At 34.1% G+C, this 15,962-nt stretch overlaps 1 protein-coding gene across 1 annotated transcript; it reads right to left on the bottom strand.

Moving 5' to 3' along the window:
• Positions 1 to 2,071: 2,071 nt before the first annotated feature.
• On the bottom strand, positions 2,072 to 12,650 carry LOC111050373. Its single transcript, XM_022336689.2, has 4 exons — positions 12,279 to 12,650; positions 10,787 to 10,926; positions 5,560 to 5,734; positions 2,072 to 2,339 (listed from the first exon to the last, which is right to left on the bottom strand). Exons 1-3 carry the CDS (start codon positions 12,348 to 12,350, stop codon positions 5,677 to 5,679), a joined length of 270 nt encoding a protein of 89 aa, XP_022192381.2. The 5' UTR covers positions 12,351 to 12,650; the 3' UTR covers positions 2,072 to 2,339; positions 5,560 to 5,676.
• Positions 12,651 to 15,962: the final 3,312 nt, after the last annotated feature.

The following is a 15,962-nucleotide window of genomic DNA, read 5'->3' as shown; positions in this document are numbered from 1 at the left end:
AGCGTTTCTAATAAAGAAAAAATGTAGGCTTTTCCCTGGATCGCTGGCCTGGCTTTTCAACTGGCTCGCAAACTCTATTAGCAACTTGATAAGGTACATGGATTTAATCATAGACTAAGTTAGATCTGTGATTAAATAATGTCAACTTATTCAATAATAATATTTCTGAAAGTGAATCCATATCACTAATATTGTTTTCACTTAAATCAATTGAATGTTACTGGTGGTATAAAAGTTCAGGAGATACATATGTAACAATAGTTTAATATCTTGTTGTCTCACTTGTCAAGTGCCTGATTAACATATTCATTTCAAAATTGTGATAATTATTGGTGATTGGGACTTATATAAGTACTATTAGGATGACACAACAATGACGCGTACACGTCGGACATGCATCATCCAACATCATGGGAATACATGCCGTGCAAAGGCGCTAAGTAGGCAATGTGCATCACACGTTCATAGAAAATAACACAGGTCGGTAAAATGTTTCATGTCAGAATAATAGAAAATCCTTCAAATCCATGCTACGATATTTTTGGATCTTAACTATATTTCCTGAAAACTTACCAATCTTCAAGCGTTTGATTTCAAAATTAATAGTCAGGTATAGAGGTGGGTTCAACTGAAATACCAAATTTGCAAGGCGCCAAGTAGGCAATGTGCCTCACAATAAATTTTCAAGTTTATTCGGATTTTTGGACATTCTCAATTATTTAATTTTTATTTCAATCTTATTCTATTATGTTAATATATCAACTATTTCAAAATACGAAAGTTATTTTCTTGGTATGGTGATGTATTGTATGATCTCGATTGAATAAAATTCTTACTGTATTGTCCTACATTTATAATCAAGACATATAAAAGGTAAACTAAAACTTGTATACTTACCCTTTCCCAATTATTAAAATCCATATCTTGCGAAGGACAAACTAAAAGGTTAAAATGAAAGTTTTAATCAATGACTTTGTGGAAGTATCATTCAATAATAAATTGCATTCTTATCATCATACAACCCTGTCAATAAGAGAATAAGATGAAATTAGGAGCAGGATAATTCAAATAATATTTAGAAATAATGGTATCTTTTCGTATTAATACGGAATTATGAGAATAATGTAGTTAGTTATTATAATCGAATGGCTTTATAGGTGGGGATCCCTGACGGAAGTTCCATCTTGCATAAATAGGTATTTAATTTACGTCGTCAATGAGCCTCACGACTATCAGTCGGGACCGACGATTCAATGATTGTCACCCATCTGATAACCTAATCATCTATCTCTACAAGAATGATCTAAAAAATAAATCAGGAGCGAAAGATGTTCGAGCTGGAAGTCTAGTGTTACATTTGCAAATAATTATTGTCAATGGATATTACAGCAGTATAAGGGAAATAACGGATGCGGCAGTGAATTTTTAAGCATAGTTCATTATGAAGAATATTCAGTCTTAGTGAGATCATTGTTACCCTGAAAGATGCATGTCCGTTTTCGTATTTATTGAGAGTGTGCTATGACATTTTCTCCGCTTCTCATTCAGACATTTACCATTAATTTCATAATTTTATTATGATGAGAGCTACACTTTGTACAACGAGAACAATTTCCTCTCATGAATGGAAAACCATTTGGCATGGTTTCGAACACCGTGGAGAACATTCAATGCGGTATAATGCGACGAATAATAATAGTAATTTATATTTGATGGTGTACAATCTACCACTTATAGAGGTGCGTACAGTAATGCGCCATGAACACGCGCATTTCACTTTTAATCAGCTGATGCTATTCTTATATCTGTATTTGTACAGAAACAGTAAGATACATACATAATAAGCATAAACTGATAGGACGGCACGCATCGGACAATTAGATTTGATGCATTGTTTTCAATTGTAGTGCGCATGCCTATACGATGCAGATAGGTATGCGTACTCCAATTGAAAACAATGCATCAAAGTCTGTACTCACCTTTAGAAACAAAATCGACATCGAGCGTACAGCCTAACGGACACAGTTAAAATTATTATAAAAGCTCAAGACAGGGTATTTAGTAAATAGAGTTTTTAATAACAATTTTATGCAATCTATTACACATTATGAGAATTATAATGAAATTATATAAAACAATTTCAGAGTATAAAATGTGACAAACTCTTTACATAAACAGACAACATTACTTTTCAAGTGTTAATTTCGTTTGTTCAAATACACTTATTATTTATTATGTTTATTGATAAAACACTTCATAAGTGTATAAAAAATATTGGATTGCTCTATGTAAAACAAATAATATGGTGAGGTATCAGTGGAGTTGGCACGTTCATCAGTCTGAAAAAGAGAATGAAAAATTAATAGAGAATAAATAAATGAATTTATTTCTTCCTTGAATTAACATATTAAAATATTAAATTTACATTTTAAATTTACATATTATAAGTACAGATGAAATATTAATCACGTCTTCAGTTGTCCGATCAGTGATTAAGTGAAATATGTTTGAGAACGTAAAATATGCATGAAAATAACATAATAATTATAGAGGAAAGAATTGGCTTATACATGTACATAATGGAAAATACACGTTTGACACATTACCACTTATGAACTAATGGAAGAACTGATCAACTTGCAATCTTACATGCAGATTATGAATTTACCGAGGTTTGATAATAGGCTTATTTTCATTGTTTTCAATCAAGCACTTTAAATGTAATAATTAAAACAAATTTATCAACAAAAGTCCATCCAAACAGAGCTTTCTCCAAGAGAATCTTTAGCGTAAATGGTAGTACACGCGACTCATGAATCAAACATATGTTGCGGGTTCGAGACCAATCAAACTCACTTTTTTCCTTTGTTAAGAATTTTCAACTCTGATAAAGATTATCCAACGGTATCTAGAGAAAGCAGCGGTGAGACCAAGTGTCCTTCTGATGAACCTATGTGAAAGATACAAGTATTTTTCTCAAATATTCCGGACCAGTACCCTCCACAATTATTTTGTAGGTTTCACATAGTATTGAGTACTTTAGTCTTTGTCGTAATTTCAGCATATCAAGTTCTCTGATGAGGTGTTATGTAATTATAAATTATGTGGTTATATCATTGCATAACTTTAGTCAACAGAGCATCCTCTAATGTGAGGAGACTCCCTCTCTTGGCGGCTGATAAACTCCAAGGACGAAAACGGACTCAGCGCCCACTCTCACATCAAGTAGAAGCTAGAAGGAATTCGGGAGAATGAGAGTGCACCGGCTTCAGAGACATTACCACTCAGGGCCGGAAAAGAGTATCTTACATAGATAATCATTCCCCCGCCACCTTTACTAATGGTCGTTCCTAAGAGTAAATATTCAACAAGAATACCGTAAGCTTACGATTGTAAACTGGGTTTGAGTCAAGACTCGCTTAATACTACAATATCCAGAGGAGCTGAGGATATCATTGAGTTAAAATGCGCCGGCATAGATTGAATGTTTGTATGACATATATTTTCAAGGAGTTGTTGATCATTGAAGAATGCATCAACGACATACAGTCAAACATTTAGAGAGATAAAAGTAGCCTGGATAAATTTAAAACAGATTGTTACATTCTTTCAAGAACTACTACATTACTTTGAAATGATAAGAAATAAGAATAGATTTGAAAGATAAGATTATAGCGTAGAAATCAACACGGACTCCTGCTTAACTAAAATGTGAAATCAACATAGATTTTTATTACTTTTTAGGTTTTATTAAATTTCAGTTATTATATAAGTGTATTGCTATTTTTTAATGTTATCCTAATCATCCTGCAAAGAAAAAGTTGCCAACAGCAACGGAGATCTGCAAGGTGAACCTGTGCTACAATCAAATAAAAGATTCAACTACAATGACACAAGCTTATATTCTATCATACCTAACTTCTCTTCAATTTTCCCGCTTTCTGTTTACCCTCACATTAAATGATTTTCTGGTTGGCCGAGCGAAGTGAGGTCTAAGATTCAAGTCGACGGTTTGGCATTTCTCTTTATGTTTAAATGTTTATATATGTTTATATGTTGCGCATTTACAACTAAACGTGGTAATAGATTTTCATGAAATTTGACACGTATGTTCCTTTTTAAATTGCGCGTCGACGTATATACAAGGTTTTTGGAAATGTTACATTTCAAGGATAATATAAAAGGAAAAAGGAGCCTCCTTCATACGCCAATATTACCGTAAGATTACCTATAGATTATTCATCATAAATCAGCTGTCTAGTGGACTATAATACTACCCGTTCAAAAACATCGAACATCTTGAAAAAGTATCTTTCCATCAACGTTAGTAGACAGTGTTGTCTACTAGCTTTGTCTTTCCATAAGCTGAGGCCATGATTCTAGTTTAGAGTATAGAACACATTTTTCTTTTTTAATCTGATGATCAAGATTGCAACAAATATTATTGAAAAGAAATTGATTTCTAAAATCATGAAAAGTGAGAAATGAAGTTTGTAGGAAATCCGCATTATGGTAGTTTATTTTTTAATTTCAACACACCGATTTTTCGCCAACACGACAACACAGAATGATCACTGATGGGTTGATTGGATTGGCGTATCGACGGCAGCCAGACCTGATAACAGCGCTCACACTCACATTTCGGGACGACACATCACGATACGATAGGACAGGAAGCTCTATGTTTATTTAAGATTTTTTCTAGACATTTTAAATTGATAAATAATTATTTATTAATTTTTAAGGAAACATAACAACAGGTCAATGTACCTTACTGAGCGCGAGGTCTACTGTTTACAGAACTACTAGTATACATTTAACCTTTATCAGAAAAATCCTTACAATCCTCAATCCTTATTATTATTTATTTTTTTGCTGAGGGCGAAGCCTACATGAGCTGTTAGCTTGTGCGTGGATAATGAGGCGGATGCTAATAAGAGATGAGTGGAACTACAGTTTTAGGAGGCTTCCGAACCACCAGGAAGCGATTTTCCTACTCATGAATCATATTCAGAGGAGTTGGCTCAAGTGGTCACTCTTCCAAAGGGAGTAGCAGACGCATGATTCTCAACGTATCTAAGCGATGGCTTAATAGCGCAACCACTGTGACTCAGTGGTTTGACTAACCGCTTCTTAAATTTTGCACCAAACCTTAATTAGTATATAATATTTATTGAGTTGTTGGATGTATTCCCTTATATCTTTGTATTGCCATTTGTCATCTTGTACCTGAGAATCTCACTATAAAAAGTCTACTGAAGTCATGAAAACCAAAACGATTATGGGCAAGGAAAATTGAGACGGAAAGTTAGTAGCAACTAGTGCTTATCATCAAGTTATTTTCCATCAATTTTCACCACCAAATGGAGCATCTATGAAATGGAAATCAAGTCATGCTTCCTGCTAAAATTCAATGCTCACAGTACTTATATGTCCAGATACCAAGTTATTTTCGGACGCGTTTCGTCATACTGGCCTCTATCTTCAGCGTGACTATTCATTCAATTTCACTTTATTTTAATAATTACTTGATCATTGTAGAACAAAAATTACACTCACCCAGCATCAGTATTCTCACCATCACCGGGCCCGCGTCTGTTATTCATTTCGCATTCCCACCGCCTCCATCCATCTCGCGGGCCCCTGGGGACGGCGACAGCTACAGGGGGCACTTGACTACTGTGACAGAGTCGTCGCTCGGCTGCCCACTGGCTCTAGGGCGGTGGTTGCCTGCCTGAAATATCACACAGCAAATAGATTTTCAAGTGAACGCTGAATGAGACCACATCTTTCTTATGTCATCTTAAAAATTAATCATTTTTAGACTTTCCAATAAAATGATTATGCAGGGCATGATGAATATGAATATATGCCATTTTATTAGTAATTTGCTAGTATGTAATTTATTGGTGGAAAGTACATTATTTCAAAGTATCCCTTTCCTTGCTCTATATACCATAACAGACTGCTAAAGCCAATTAATTGTGAGCATATCTTTTTTAATTATCTCAAAAAGAAACTTTCGGACATTTTGATGGGAGGATCATAAATTGCATAATGAATACATGTCATTCCATTGGTAATCCACTTCTTTCATGGAATTTATTAGTGTTAATGACTTTATTTCAAAATTTCCAGTTTTCTTGCACCACCCATAACAGGCTATAAATCCCGAATGTGAACAAATCTTTCCAACGCCATTTTTTAAAATAAAGAGATACATTTGGACATTTCAACTGTATGAACATAAATTGCATGATAAATAAATGCCATTCCATTAGTATTCTACTAGTTTTATGAATATTGTTTCTTAGAAATTTCAAAACTTCTCGTTTCCCTGCGTCTCCCAGTATTATATGAAGCTATTATCATTAACTTACTATTACACTACTAACCAACTAATACCATTTGAAATATTCTATTATGAAGTTTCTTCTTGAAAATTTAAATAATTTTGAATGTGAATTTGCAACTATTCATTGAAAGGATATCCATTGCTTCTCACAAGAGTAGTCATAGATAATCATTTTGTTATTATTATTATGATGAGCAAGGTGGAGTGGCCATAGTCGAGTGGATGAGATGCTGGCTTTATAATTCAGATGCCCCGGGTTTAAATCCTGGATCGGGAAATTTTTTTTCGGGCAACTACCTTTTTCGGATGAACACGTTAAGTCGTCGATCCCTGCTGCCCAAAACCAGTCATGAGGTCATGTCATGTCAGAGTCCCTGAAATTGATCAGGTGCGAGCAGAACCAGACCTGAACCAGCCAGCTCGGTATTATTACGCATATTATCAGCAAGGTTACTTCTACTGTAGATGAATATTATGATAACCATAGTTGAGGGTCACTGATGAATTATTACTCATCACTGCAAGTTGACGACAAAAACGACACAATAATTCTACCTCTTATTTTTATATACATTGATTAAGCAATAATTAATTTAATATTAGTATTGAATTAAGGAGAAAATTCCTATTCCTATCATATTATCCTTGGAATGCAAAATGATTTCAAAAAACCTTACACGTATATCGACGCGCAATTCAAAAAGGAACATTCCTGTCAGTCAATTTAATGAAAAAGCTGTTGCCGCGTCGATAAAGCGAAATAAAGCGAAAAATATCGCGCGTTACTTGGCCGTGAATGTCTTGCGTTATCGTTAGGGCTTGCATAAAACATCATGCTCTCCCTGCTAACGGCCACTTCCCGGTCACGTGACTTGAATAGTCAGTAAGTTCAGTGTGTTATTTTATTGTAATTTTTTATTACTACGAGGGTGAATCAAATGAAAACATTAAAAGTGTTGTAAAGTTCGATAAGTTATAGGATTGATCCGGTAGTTGGCAGGGATGTTCGTTGAAGCTTACACAATGACTACTAGGTACGTTAGTGGCCTTGCTACATACAATTAGCAGTGACTTCAGTTACAATATGGCCGCCCCATTATCAATATGCACCGCATTAGATCAGCGATCAGTCACTCGTTTCTTGAGCAGTGAAGGTGTCAAACCAATGGAAATTCATAGCAGGATGACAGTACATATGGTGATTCATGTTTGTCCAGAAACAAACATTGTCATCAACCAGATACACGAAAAGGAATGGTGCCATAGCTCATTGCCAAAATAAAAAAAAACCTCCGAAATCAGCGATCAACAGGAAAACTCTTGCTGACTCTCTTCTGTGATGTGAATGAAGTAATTTTGGAGCATTACATTGACAGGGGAATGACAGTAAACATTAATTCTTATTCAAATCTCTTAGAAAATCATTTTCGACCAGCAATCAGGAGTAAATGGCGAGGACTTCTCCTTTCATGTGTTTTGTTACAGCATGACAACGCCCGACCACATACAGCCCGTCTCTCGGTTCAAACTATCCAGAATATCACATTTGAAAGCCTCATTCATCCACCTTATTCTCCAGACCTCGCCCCTAGTGACTTTCATGTGTTCGGAAATCTTAAAGATGCAATGGAAAGATGCAATCAAATCTTGAAAATGAAGATTGGGAGGAGGTAATAAATAATAATAGCATCCATACACTAGTACACTCTTTTGAACAAAAACTTTCAACCCATATTGAAAATGCAACTATCAAAATAAAGACATCACACAGAAATAAACCACTAAAGAACTGGATCACCACCGGACTAATAAGAGCTATTCAAACCAGAAATAAAATGCACAAAAAACTACAGAAGCAACCACATAATAACGAAATGAAACAATGCTACACTCGCTATAGAAACGTCCTGAACAAATTTCTGAAAGAAACCAAGATTAGGTATTACAGAAATAAATTGGAGCAAAGTAGAGGTAACTCCAGGAAGACATGGAATACCATAAATGAAATACTTGATGTAGAAAAGAAAAATTCAAAGACTGATATTGATCCTGAAATTTTAAATAAACATTTTTCGTCTATCGGGAGAGTACTCGCAGAAGAACTGAATAAAGAAAATAAAAACATCCCTCCTCCAACGGGTCAAAATTCCCGTTTTTCACGAATAGGTTTCCCAAATTCCTTTTTCCTTTTCCCGACAAATGAGGAAGAAATTATCAAAACAATTAAAGACCTCAAATCCAGCTCAGCACCAGGAATTAATAACATAAATAATAGCTGTCTAAAAATCATTGCCCACTATATTGCTAAACCTTTAAAAATTATAATTAATAAATGCTTTGAAGAAGGTTCTTTCCGGAGGAGTTCAAGGTGGCTAAAGTCATACCTTTACATAAATCGGGAGATGTTGACGATCCCAATAACTACCGCCCAATAAGCTTGCTAAGTGGATTTTCAAAGATCATGGAAAAGCTTATTAAAAAGCGGCTAGTACAATACATGGTTGTGAGAAAGGTGATTCACCCTAACCAGTTTGGATTTCAAGAAGGAAAAAACACAGAAGACGCTATTTCGTTATTAGTAAAAACTTTAACTGAAAATTTTAGTAATAATAAAAAATCTATTGCAATTTTTATTGACTTGAAAAAAGCATTCGATACTGTCCCACACACCAAACTGTTGGAAAAGCTCAATAGAATTGGAATTCGAGGTTTGCCCCTGAAACTTTTTACAAGCTACCTTGAAGGTCGCTCTCAAATATTATCAATTGAAAATAAATCCAGTACTGAAAATCTTTTAGATTACGGCTTACCGCAGGGGACTGTACTTTCACCAATTTTATTCATACTATACATTAATGACCTCCTGAATCTCGACTTGCAAAATGGTCAAACAATCTCATTTGCCGACGACACCACTTTAGTTTTTTCGGGTGATAACTGGGAGAGTACTAAAATATCAGCTGAGAAGGGTATTTCCAGGGTCAAGAACTGGCTTGACTATCATACCCTGACTCTGAATCATAAAAAATCTTCATTCATGACCTTCACACCAAATGCTGCTACTCAACCTGTAAACCGAATAAACTTGAAAATTCATAATATCAAATGTAATAAAATAGGTTGAATGATTGTGACTGTCCTAAACTAGAGGACTCTAAAACCGTTAAATACCTGGGAATAATTGTTGACCGTCATCTGAGATGGGATTCCCAGATCCAATCTCTATGTCACAAGGTCAAGTATTTAACTAAATAAGTAAATAAATTTTACAAAATGAGCCAGTTGAAAATGCAACAAATTACTAGAATGGCCTACTTTGCTTACGCACAATCTGTGTTGCAATATGGAATTAGGGTGTGGGGGGGTACTGCTGAATGTCATATAAACAAGATCTTCAATGTTCAAAAACATATAATAAAAGTGGCACTAAGCAAACCAAGGCTGTATCCTACTAGAATTCTCTTCCAGGAATCTAACATACTTACAATCAAACAGCTCTACTTGAAAAATTTAATTTCATATTTATTAAAAAACAAAAATCTTTTCAATACCCGAATTACTCCATATAACACGCGCCAAACTTACAGGAGATCTGACTTACCTGAAACTAATCTAACAGTAGGCCTATGTAGAATGCAATTTCCGTATAGATGTGACAAACTAGTAAATATTATACCACAAGACTTCATATCAGACAATCAAAATTGCTATAAGAGAAAAGAAATCTTATCATGGATCAAAACATCACCTGACGTTTTCAGTAATCAAAGGCAGTAGCTTGTAACAAATTCTAAATTTACGTTTCTCCACTCACCTCTTCTCATCACCAGTTGACTTGTGCATTCACTGTGCTTCTTCTCTTTCTCAGGTTTTCCCTCTTATATTGTAAAAAAAAAAATGTTCTTCATTTCACTCTGTATTTCAAATTTATTTTACCATTAGGCTATTCTTAGTCATCTATTATATTCTATTTTATAAATATTTTTTCTTTTCTACGTTTCTCAATCTTTATATTCTCTTACTCATGCTCGCGAACAGACGAAAGTCTTGCGAGCTACACATTCTTTTGTACTCTTTATTTATTTTGTATTTTTGTGTATTTAAACTATGTAAAATGTGCAAAGAATGAATAAATTGAAATTGAAAGCATTTCCAAAGTGATGAAGAAGTGAAAACCGCGGTGCACGAGTGACTACAGGCACATAATACTTCAAGGAGACTATCTCAGAAAATTATAAATATAAGGTTCACTTAGTTATCAAAATAAATGATATATAACCGTTTTAAGGTTTTCATTTGATTCACCCTCGTATAAATTGATTGCAATACGTATTTTTAAGAAATTCACTGTAGTATTAGAGAGCTGTTGAAACGTCGATGAATAAAAAACCCACGTTTGTTGAAAAACTATTTAAAGTAGGTTCAACTTACAGAATGGTTAGCCTCTTGTTATTAGAAGTAATCACTTGTATAAATCGCTCGGCTGAAACTCTGGTTCTGTCAAATTTCTCCTTGATTGGATAGTTGTATTTGATCCCTTGCTCCATGTTTGCTGCAGTATAAATAGAAATCTGTAAAAATAATAACAGAACTGACTAAGTAATGAAATTTATTTAATTCTCAATTACAACTAAGTGTAATTACAACAAAAATAGGTGAATTGAAACTTTCTAATTGAATGAAAAATCATTAAAATAAAGAATTACGTGTCTAAATATTAAGGTTACGGCGTACAGAAGGCAAGCGTTAGGTCCAAACTTTACAAACATAATTTTTTCCGCTGAGGCGCGTCTATTCCGCTCGACAGTGCTTTCCATAAAATACAATGCATCTTTTAAATTAACAGAAAATTCCTCGCTTCTGTACAGCTCTTTTACTTTGTGCCGAAAGGTATAATTCCTAATCGACGACTCTAGACGCTAGATGCTAGAGCCGTCGCTAAGAAATTGTACCTTCGGCATATACTCTAATAATAAGATTATGAGTATATAATAATATTAGTAAAATTAAAATAATACAGGTATTGATGTCATTGTACTTGACATTATGTGGAACTAGGCTATTTATTTTCAAGTCTTTCATTTCATGTATTGGTACCGGTAGCATATTAAGCTGGGTTTACACCAAAGTTATTAACAAAATGTTAATAACTTAATCCTTATATATTCTATTAGATTGAACGGACCTTGACAAACACATATGATAAGTTATGTTCAATCTAATAGGATCTATTAGGATTAAGTAATTGAAATTTTGTTATTAACTTGGTGTAAAGGCAGCTTTAGCCTATTCATACCATAGTAGAATATTACATTAATCTACATCAATATAGAGAAATTGGACAACATTGCTGTTTCTAGCGTGAATAATATTAGTAATTTTTATTAGGGAATCTTCTTGCTACATTGATACTCTGTTGGGTTTTGATTACCAACTAAGACTTGATTAAAAACTATTTCCAACCTAAATTCATCATTTGATCATTAGTTAAACTGAAATTGGATGAAATTATTATGTATTATTTAATTAAAATTGTAATTAATTTAATGAAAATTGTAATAAGAATTACTGTTATCAATATAATTTAGAATCGTCGGTTCTTCAAAGTAAGGTTAGTTTTGAAACAGCTTTTTTTAATATTAAAATTGAATTAGATTGTATCAAAATAAGCTAGCACGGTTTATTTTTCACCCCTGTTTCATTTAAAAAATTGAGTCGATATCTTTAATAATAGCCTAACTGAGATAACAGTGATAGCTGACCTGCTAGACTTTAGCTCAAATTCTTTCAAACTTCCTGAATCGGATTAAGCAAAATCACATAATTATTTCAACTATAACCAGTAGCTACAAGACCAATAGCAAAAATTATAAGAATTTATCTACTTGATATAAACAAAATAATAACATATAAGCTTACGTACCTGAAACACAATCCAGACATCGTCTAGTACCCTAACTAGGCAAAGAAGTATAAAATAAACTTTATAGAACATTTCGTAGTTAAATGGTCTACCTTATTCAATTTTATTTACATAAACATATAAACTTTGTAGAAGAATAAAACTTCAATTCAATTTATTTTGAAATTTAAAAACTTTCAAAATTGTGATAATATATCGTCAATCAACATGTAACCTATAAAATTGAACAGTTTTGGATTTGGATTTGGATTTGGAGTTTTTCAACGGTCAAGTCAAGACACAAGCCCTACAACACAAAAAAATCAGAATTATTCGGACGTCAGATACGTGACAAGTGAAAAAGTATTATTAAATAACAAATATGGAAAATTTCATTTTAAAAGTTGTTGATAATTGATTGATGTTTTCTATTATCATTCTACTAAAAACTTTATTTATTATTATTATCGCATGTTTATTTAGTAGGTTGGCCACATTTCCATAAATGTGTCACGTGACTTGTCGATGCTATGGTTTGTCGATGCTATGTCGTGTCGAGGCTGTGGTGGCAGGCCTAATTTTATTTTACTTGTCGATGCTATGGTTTGTCGAGGCTATGTCGTGTCGGTGCTATGGTTTGTCGAGGCTATGTCGTGTCGATGCTGTGGTTTGTCGGAGCTATGGTAGGTAACCATTAAATTTTATTCAATGTGATCACATCCTTTAATAAACATCTTAATATTAAGCGACTAAGCGTGCAGATGAGAAAAAAACTATGGAAAAAGCAGCACTCACACTGTAAGCTAGTTGCACTTGCTAGTTGCGTTAAGTGGGTCGATTATTCTAGGTCCAGTGCTGAAATACCTGTCATCAAATAAATGTTACCGTATGTGAGGACACTTGTATAGCCTACTGGTATAACGCGACATTGATACCACATAGATCACAAGGGGAGTCAAGACAAGACTCAAAACCATGTATCACATTGTTGTCGATTTCTAAAATTAGTTAAGTTTAGCAATAGTTTGAGATATTGCAAAAAAGTAATTTTTTTGAAAGTCAACTCATTTACTTGGGGTGGTGATAGGTATTCTAAAATAACCTATGGATTTTCGATAATAATAAATTACAAAAGGAAAATGATCATTAACTCTAAATATGAGAAGATATTTGTAAAAAACAACCAAATATTTGCACTAAAAATAGATAATCAAAACCTAACCTTACCAAACCTGATAATTCCTACGAAAATCTTATCATTCTCAATCTCGGGCTCAAATCCTATAACTGCCTGTTGATCGGTGGAGCGTCTCCTGGGGATATCCAACAACTCATTGAACAGGTGTGGCGGTGGAGTCACTACAGCAGCTAGAGTATGCTTATCTCTGACATTACACAAGCACAGCCACAGGAGGATGTAATGACTGAAGACAGTTAGTACATCAAGGCGAGCAAAGATGGGCTTACAGTGGGTAAGATGTCGCTGTGGTTTATAATTCTCAAGAACTCTTTTTGCTTTGTGTGATGATATTGAATCATCATATGACTAGTGTTTTTCTTCTTATGTTTCTGTTATCAGATGTTGAACTATTTATTCTAATTTTGAATCTGTTATGAATTCATTACTGATCAATAAAGCCTAGAATGCAGAGGTTTTTCATTACAATTTATTGATCAGTAATCCAAAAATCATCAAATCAATTCATCTTATCAAATACGAGTCAATCAATTTCTATTCTCTATTTCACAATTTCTATTCAACAACAAATGTATAATCTTCAAATCTTTTCTGGAAACGAAAACTGAAAATTCGCGTTACGATGGACAAATTTTTGAAACCAGACAAGTTTGATGGTGATCCGAATTCTCCAACAGCTCTACAAGAATGGAACTTCTGGCTAAAGACTTTTGAGAATTTCATCGCATCTTTTGACGAAGAAGACATCGATGATGAAAGTAAGTTGCGGTTGCTTACCAACTTTCTATCTCATTCTGTTTATCAAACAATTGCCGACAAAAATTCATATACTTCGGCTATTGACGCACTAAAATCTGCATATGTAAAACCAATAAATGAAATATTCGCTAGACATAAATTGGCAACTAGAAAACAGTCTTCAGATGAGACAATTGACCAATATAACCAAGCTTTACAACAACTGAGTAAGAATTGTGGGTTTGCAGATGTTGATTCTGAAACTCATAGGAAAACATACATTCGTGATTCATTTATCCGGGGCCTCAGCTCTCATCAGATAAGACTGAGACTTTTGGAGTTTGACAAGCTAACTCTTGATGAAGCTATTGAAAAAGCACGTGCCTTGGAATCTGCCAGAAATCAATCAGCTTCTTACTCTTCTGAAATAACTCTTAATGCCACTTCAAATAATTCTTCAGAAAATTCATGTAAAGAAACAAATTTGTCAGCTGTAAAAACTGGAAGCTCAAGTTTTCAAAAATGTTATTTTTGTGGTCGTCAGCGACATAAAACACGTCAGCAGTGCCCTGCACTAAATGACTCATGCGAAAAATGCCAGAAAATAGGTCATTGGAAAAATGTCTGCAAATCTACTAAAACTTCTTCATCTTCGGCGCTTATTGCAGCCTCTACTGTTCTTGAAAATGCTACAGTACAAGCTCAGGTAAACAACATTCCTACTTCTGCTTTGATAGATACAGGAAGCTCTGAGACATTTATTTCACACTGTTTTGCTAAAAAATGTGGACTTGAAATGTACCCTACAACTGGTGCAGTGTCCATGGCTTCAACATCACTAAGAAAGAACATTTCCTTTTATTGTGTAGCTCATTTAGAATTTTCAGGTCAACATTACCCCAAAACAAAATTCAGTGTATTGCCTGATTTGTGTGCTAATGTTATTGTAGGACATGACTTACTTAATCAACACTCTGAACTTAGAGTTTCATTTGGAGGAACTAAACCCCCATTGACTATCAATTATCTGGCTCCAGCAAAGATAGAACCTCCACCACTTTTTGAGTTTTTAACTAAAGACATTAAACCTATAATTACTAAATCCCGAAAGCATTCTCTTGAAGACACTAGTTTCATGGAGAAAGAAATTGAGAAACTGCTAGCTGATGGAATTATTGAAGAAAGCAGGTCTCCCTGGAGAGCTCAAGCATTTGTAGTGAAGAACGAAAATCACAAAAAGCGAATGGTAATAGACTATTCTCAAACTATTAACCGATACACACATCTTGACGCATATCCCCTCCCTAGTCTTGAAGATATTGTTTCTAAGGTCTCAAAAAACTCTGTATTCACCACTATTGACTTGAAAAGCGCTTACCACCAGGTACCCCTACGAGAAAAAGATCGACCTTTCACTGCATTTGAGGCATGTGGCCGTTTGTATCAATTTCGAAGGCTTGCTTTTGGTCTGACAGATGGTGTACCCACTTTTCAGCGAGTCATTGATAATGTTATTAATAATGAAAAACTTGAAAAAACGTATGCATACCTGGATGATGTGACAATATGTGGTAAGAATCAGAAGGAACATGATTTGAATCTCAAAAAATTCTTAGATGCAGTACAAAAAAATAATTTTACAATCAATACAGAAAAAAGCAAATATTCACTTACTTCAATAAGCTTGCTTGGCTATAAAATTGAAAATGGGACAATTTCTCCTGACCCTGAACGTCTGAAACCATTGCTCAATCTTCCACCCCCAGATA

The sequence above is a fragment of the Nilaparvata lugens genome, unplaced genomic scaffold, assembly GCF_014356525.2.
Source record: "Nilaparvata lugens isolate BPH unplaced genomic scaffold, ASM1435652v1 scaffold2899, whole genome shotgun sequence".
In the NCBI taxonomy this organism is placed as follows: Eukaryota; Metazoa; Arthropoda; class Insecta; order Hemiptera; family Delphacidae; genus Nilaparvata; species Nilaparvata lugens.
This window is presented reverse-complemented; position numbering and strand designations above follow the sequence as displayed.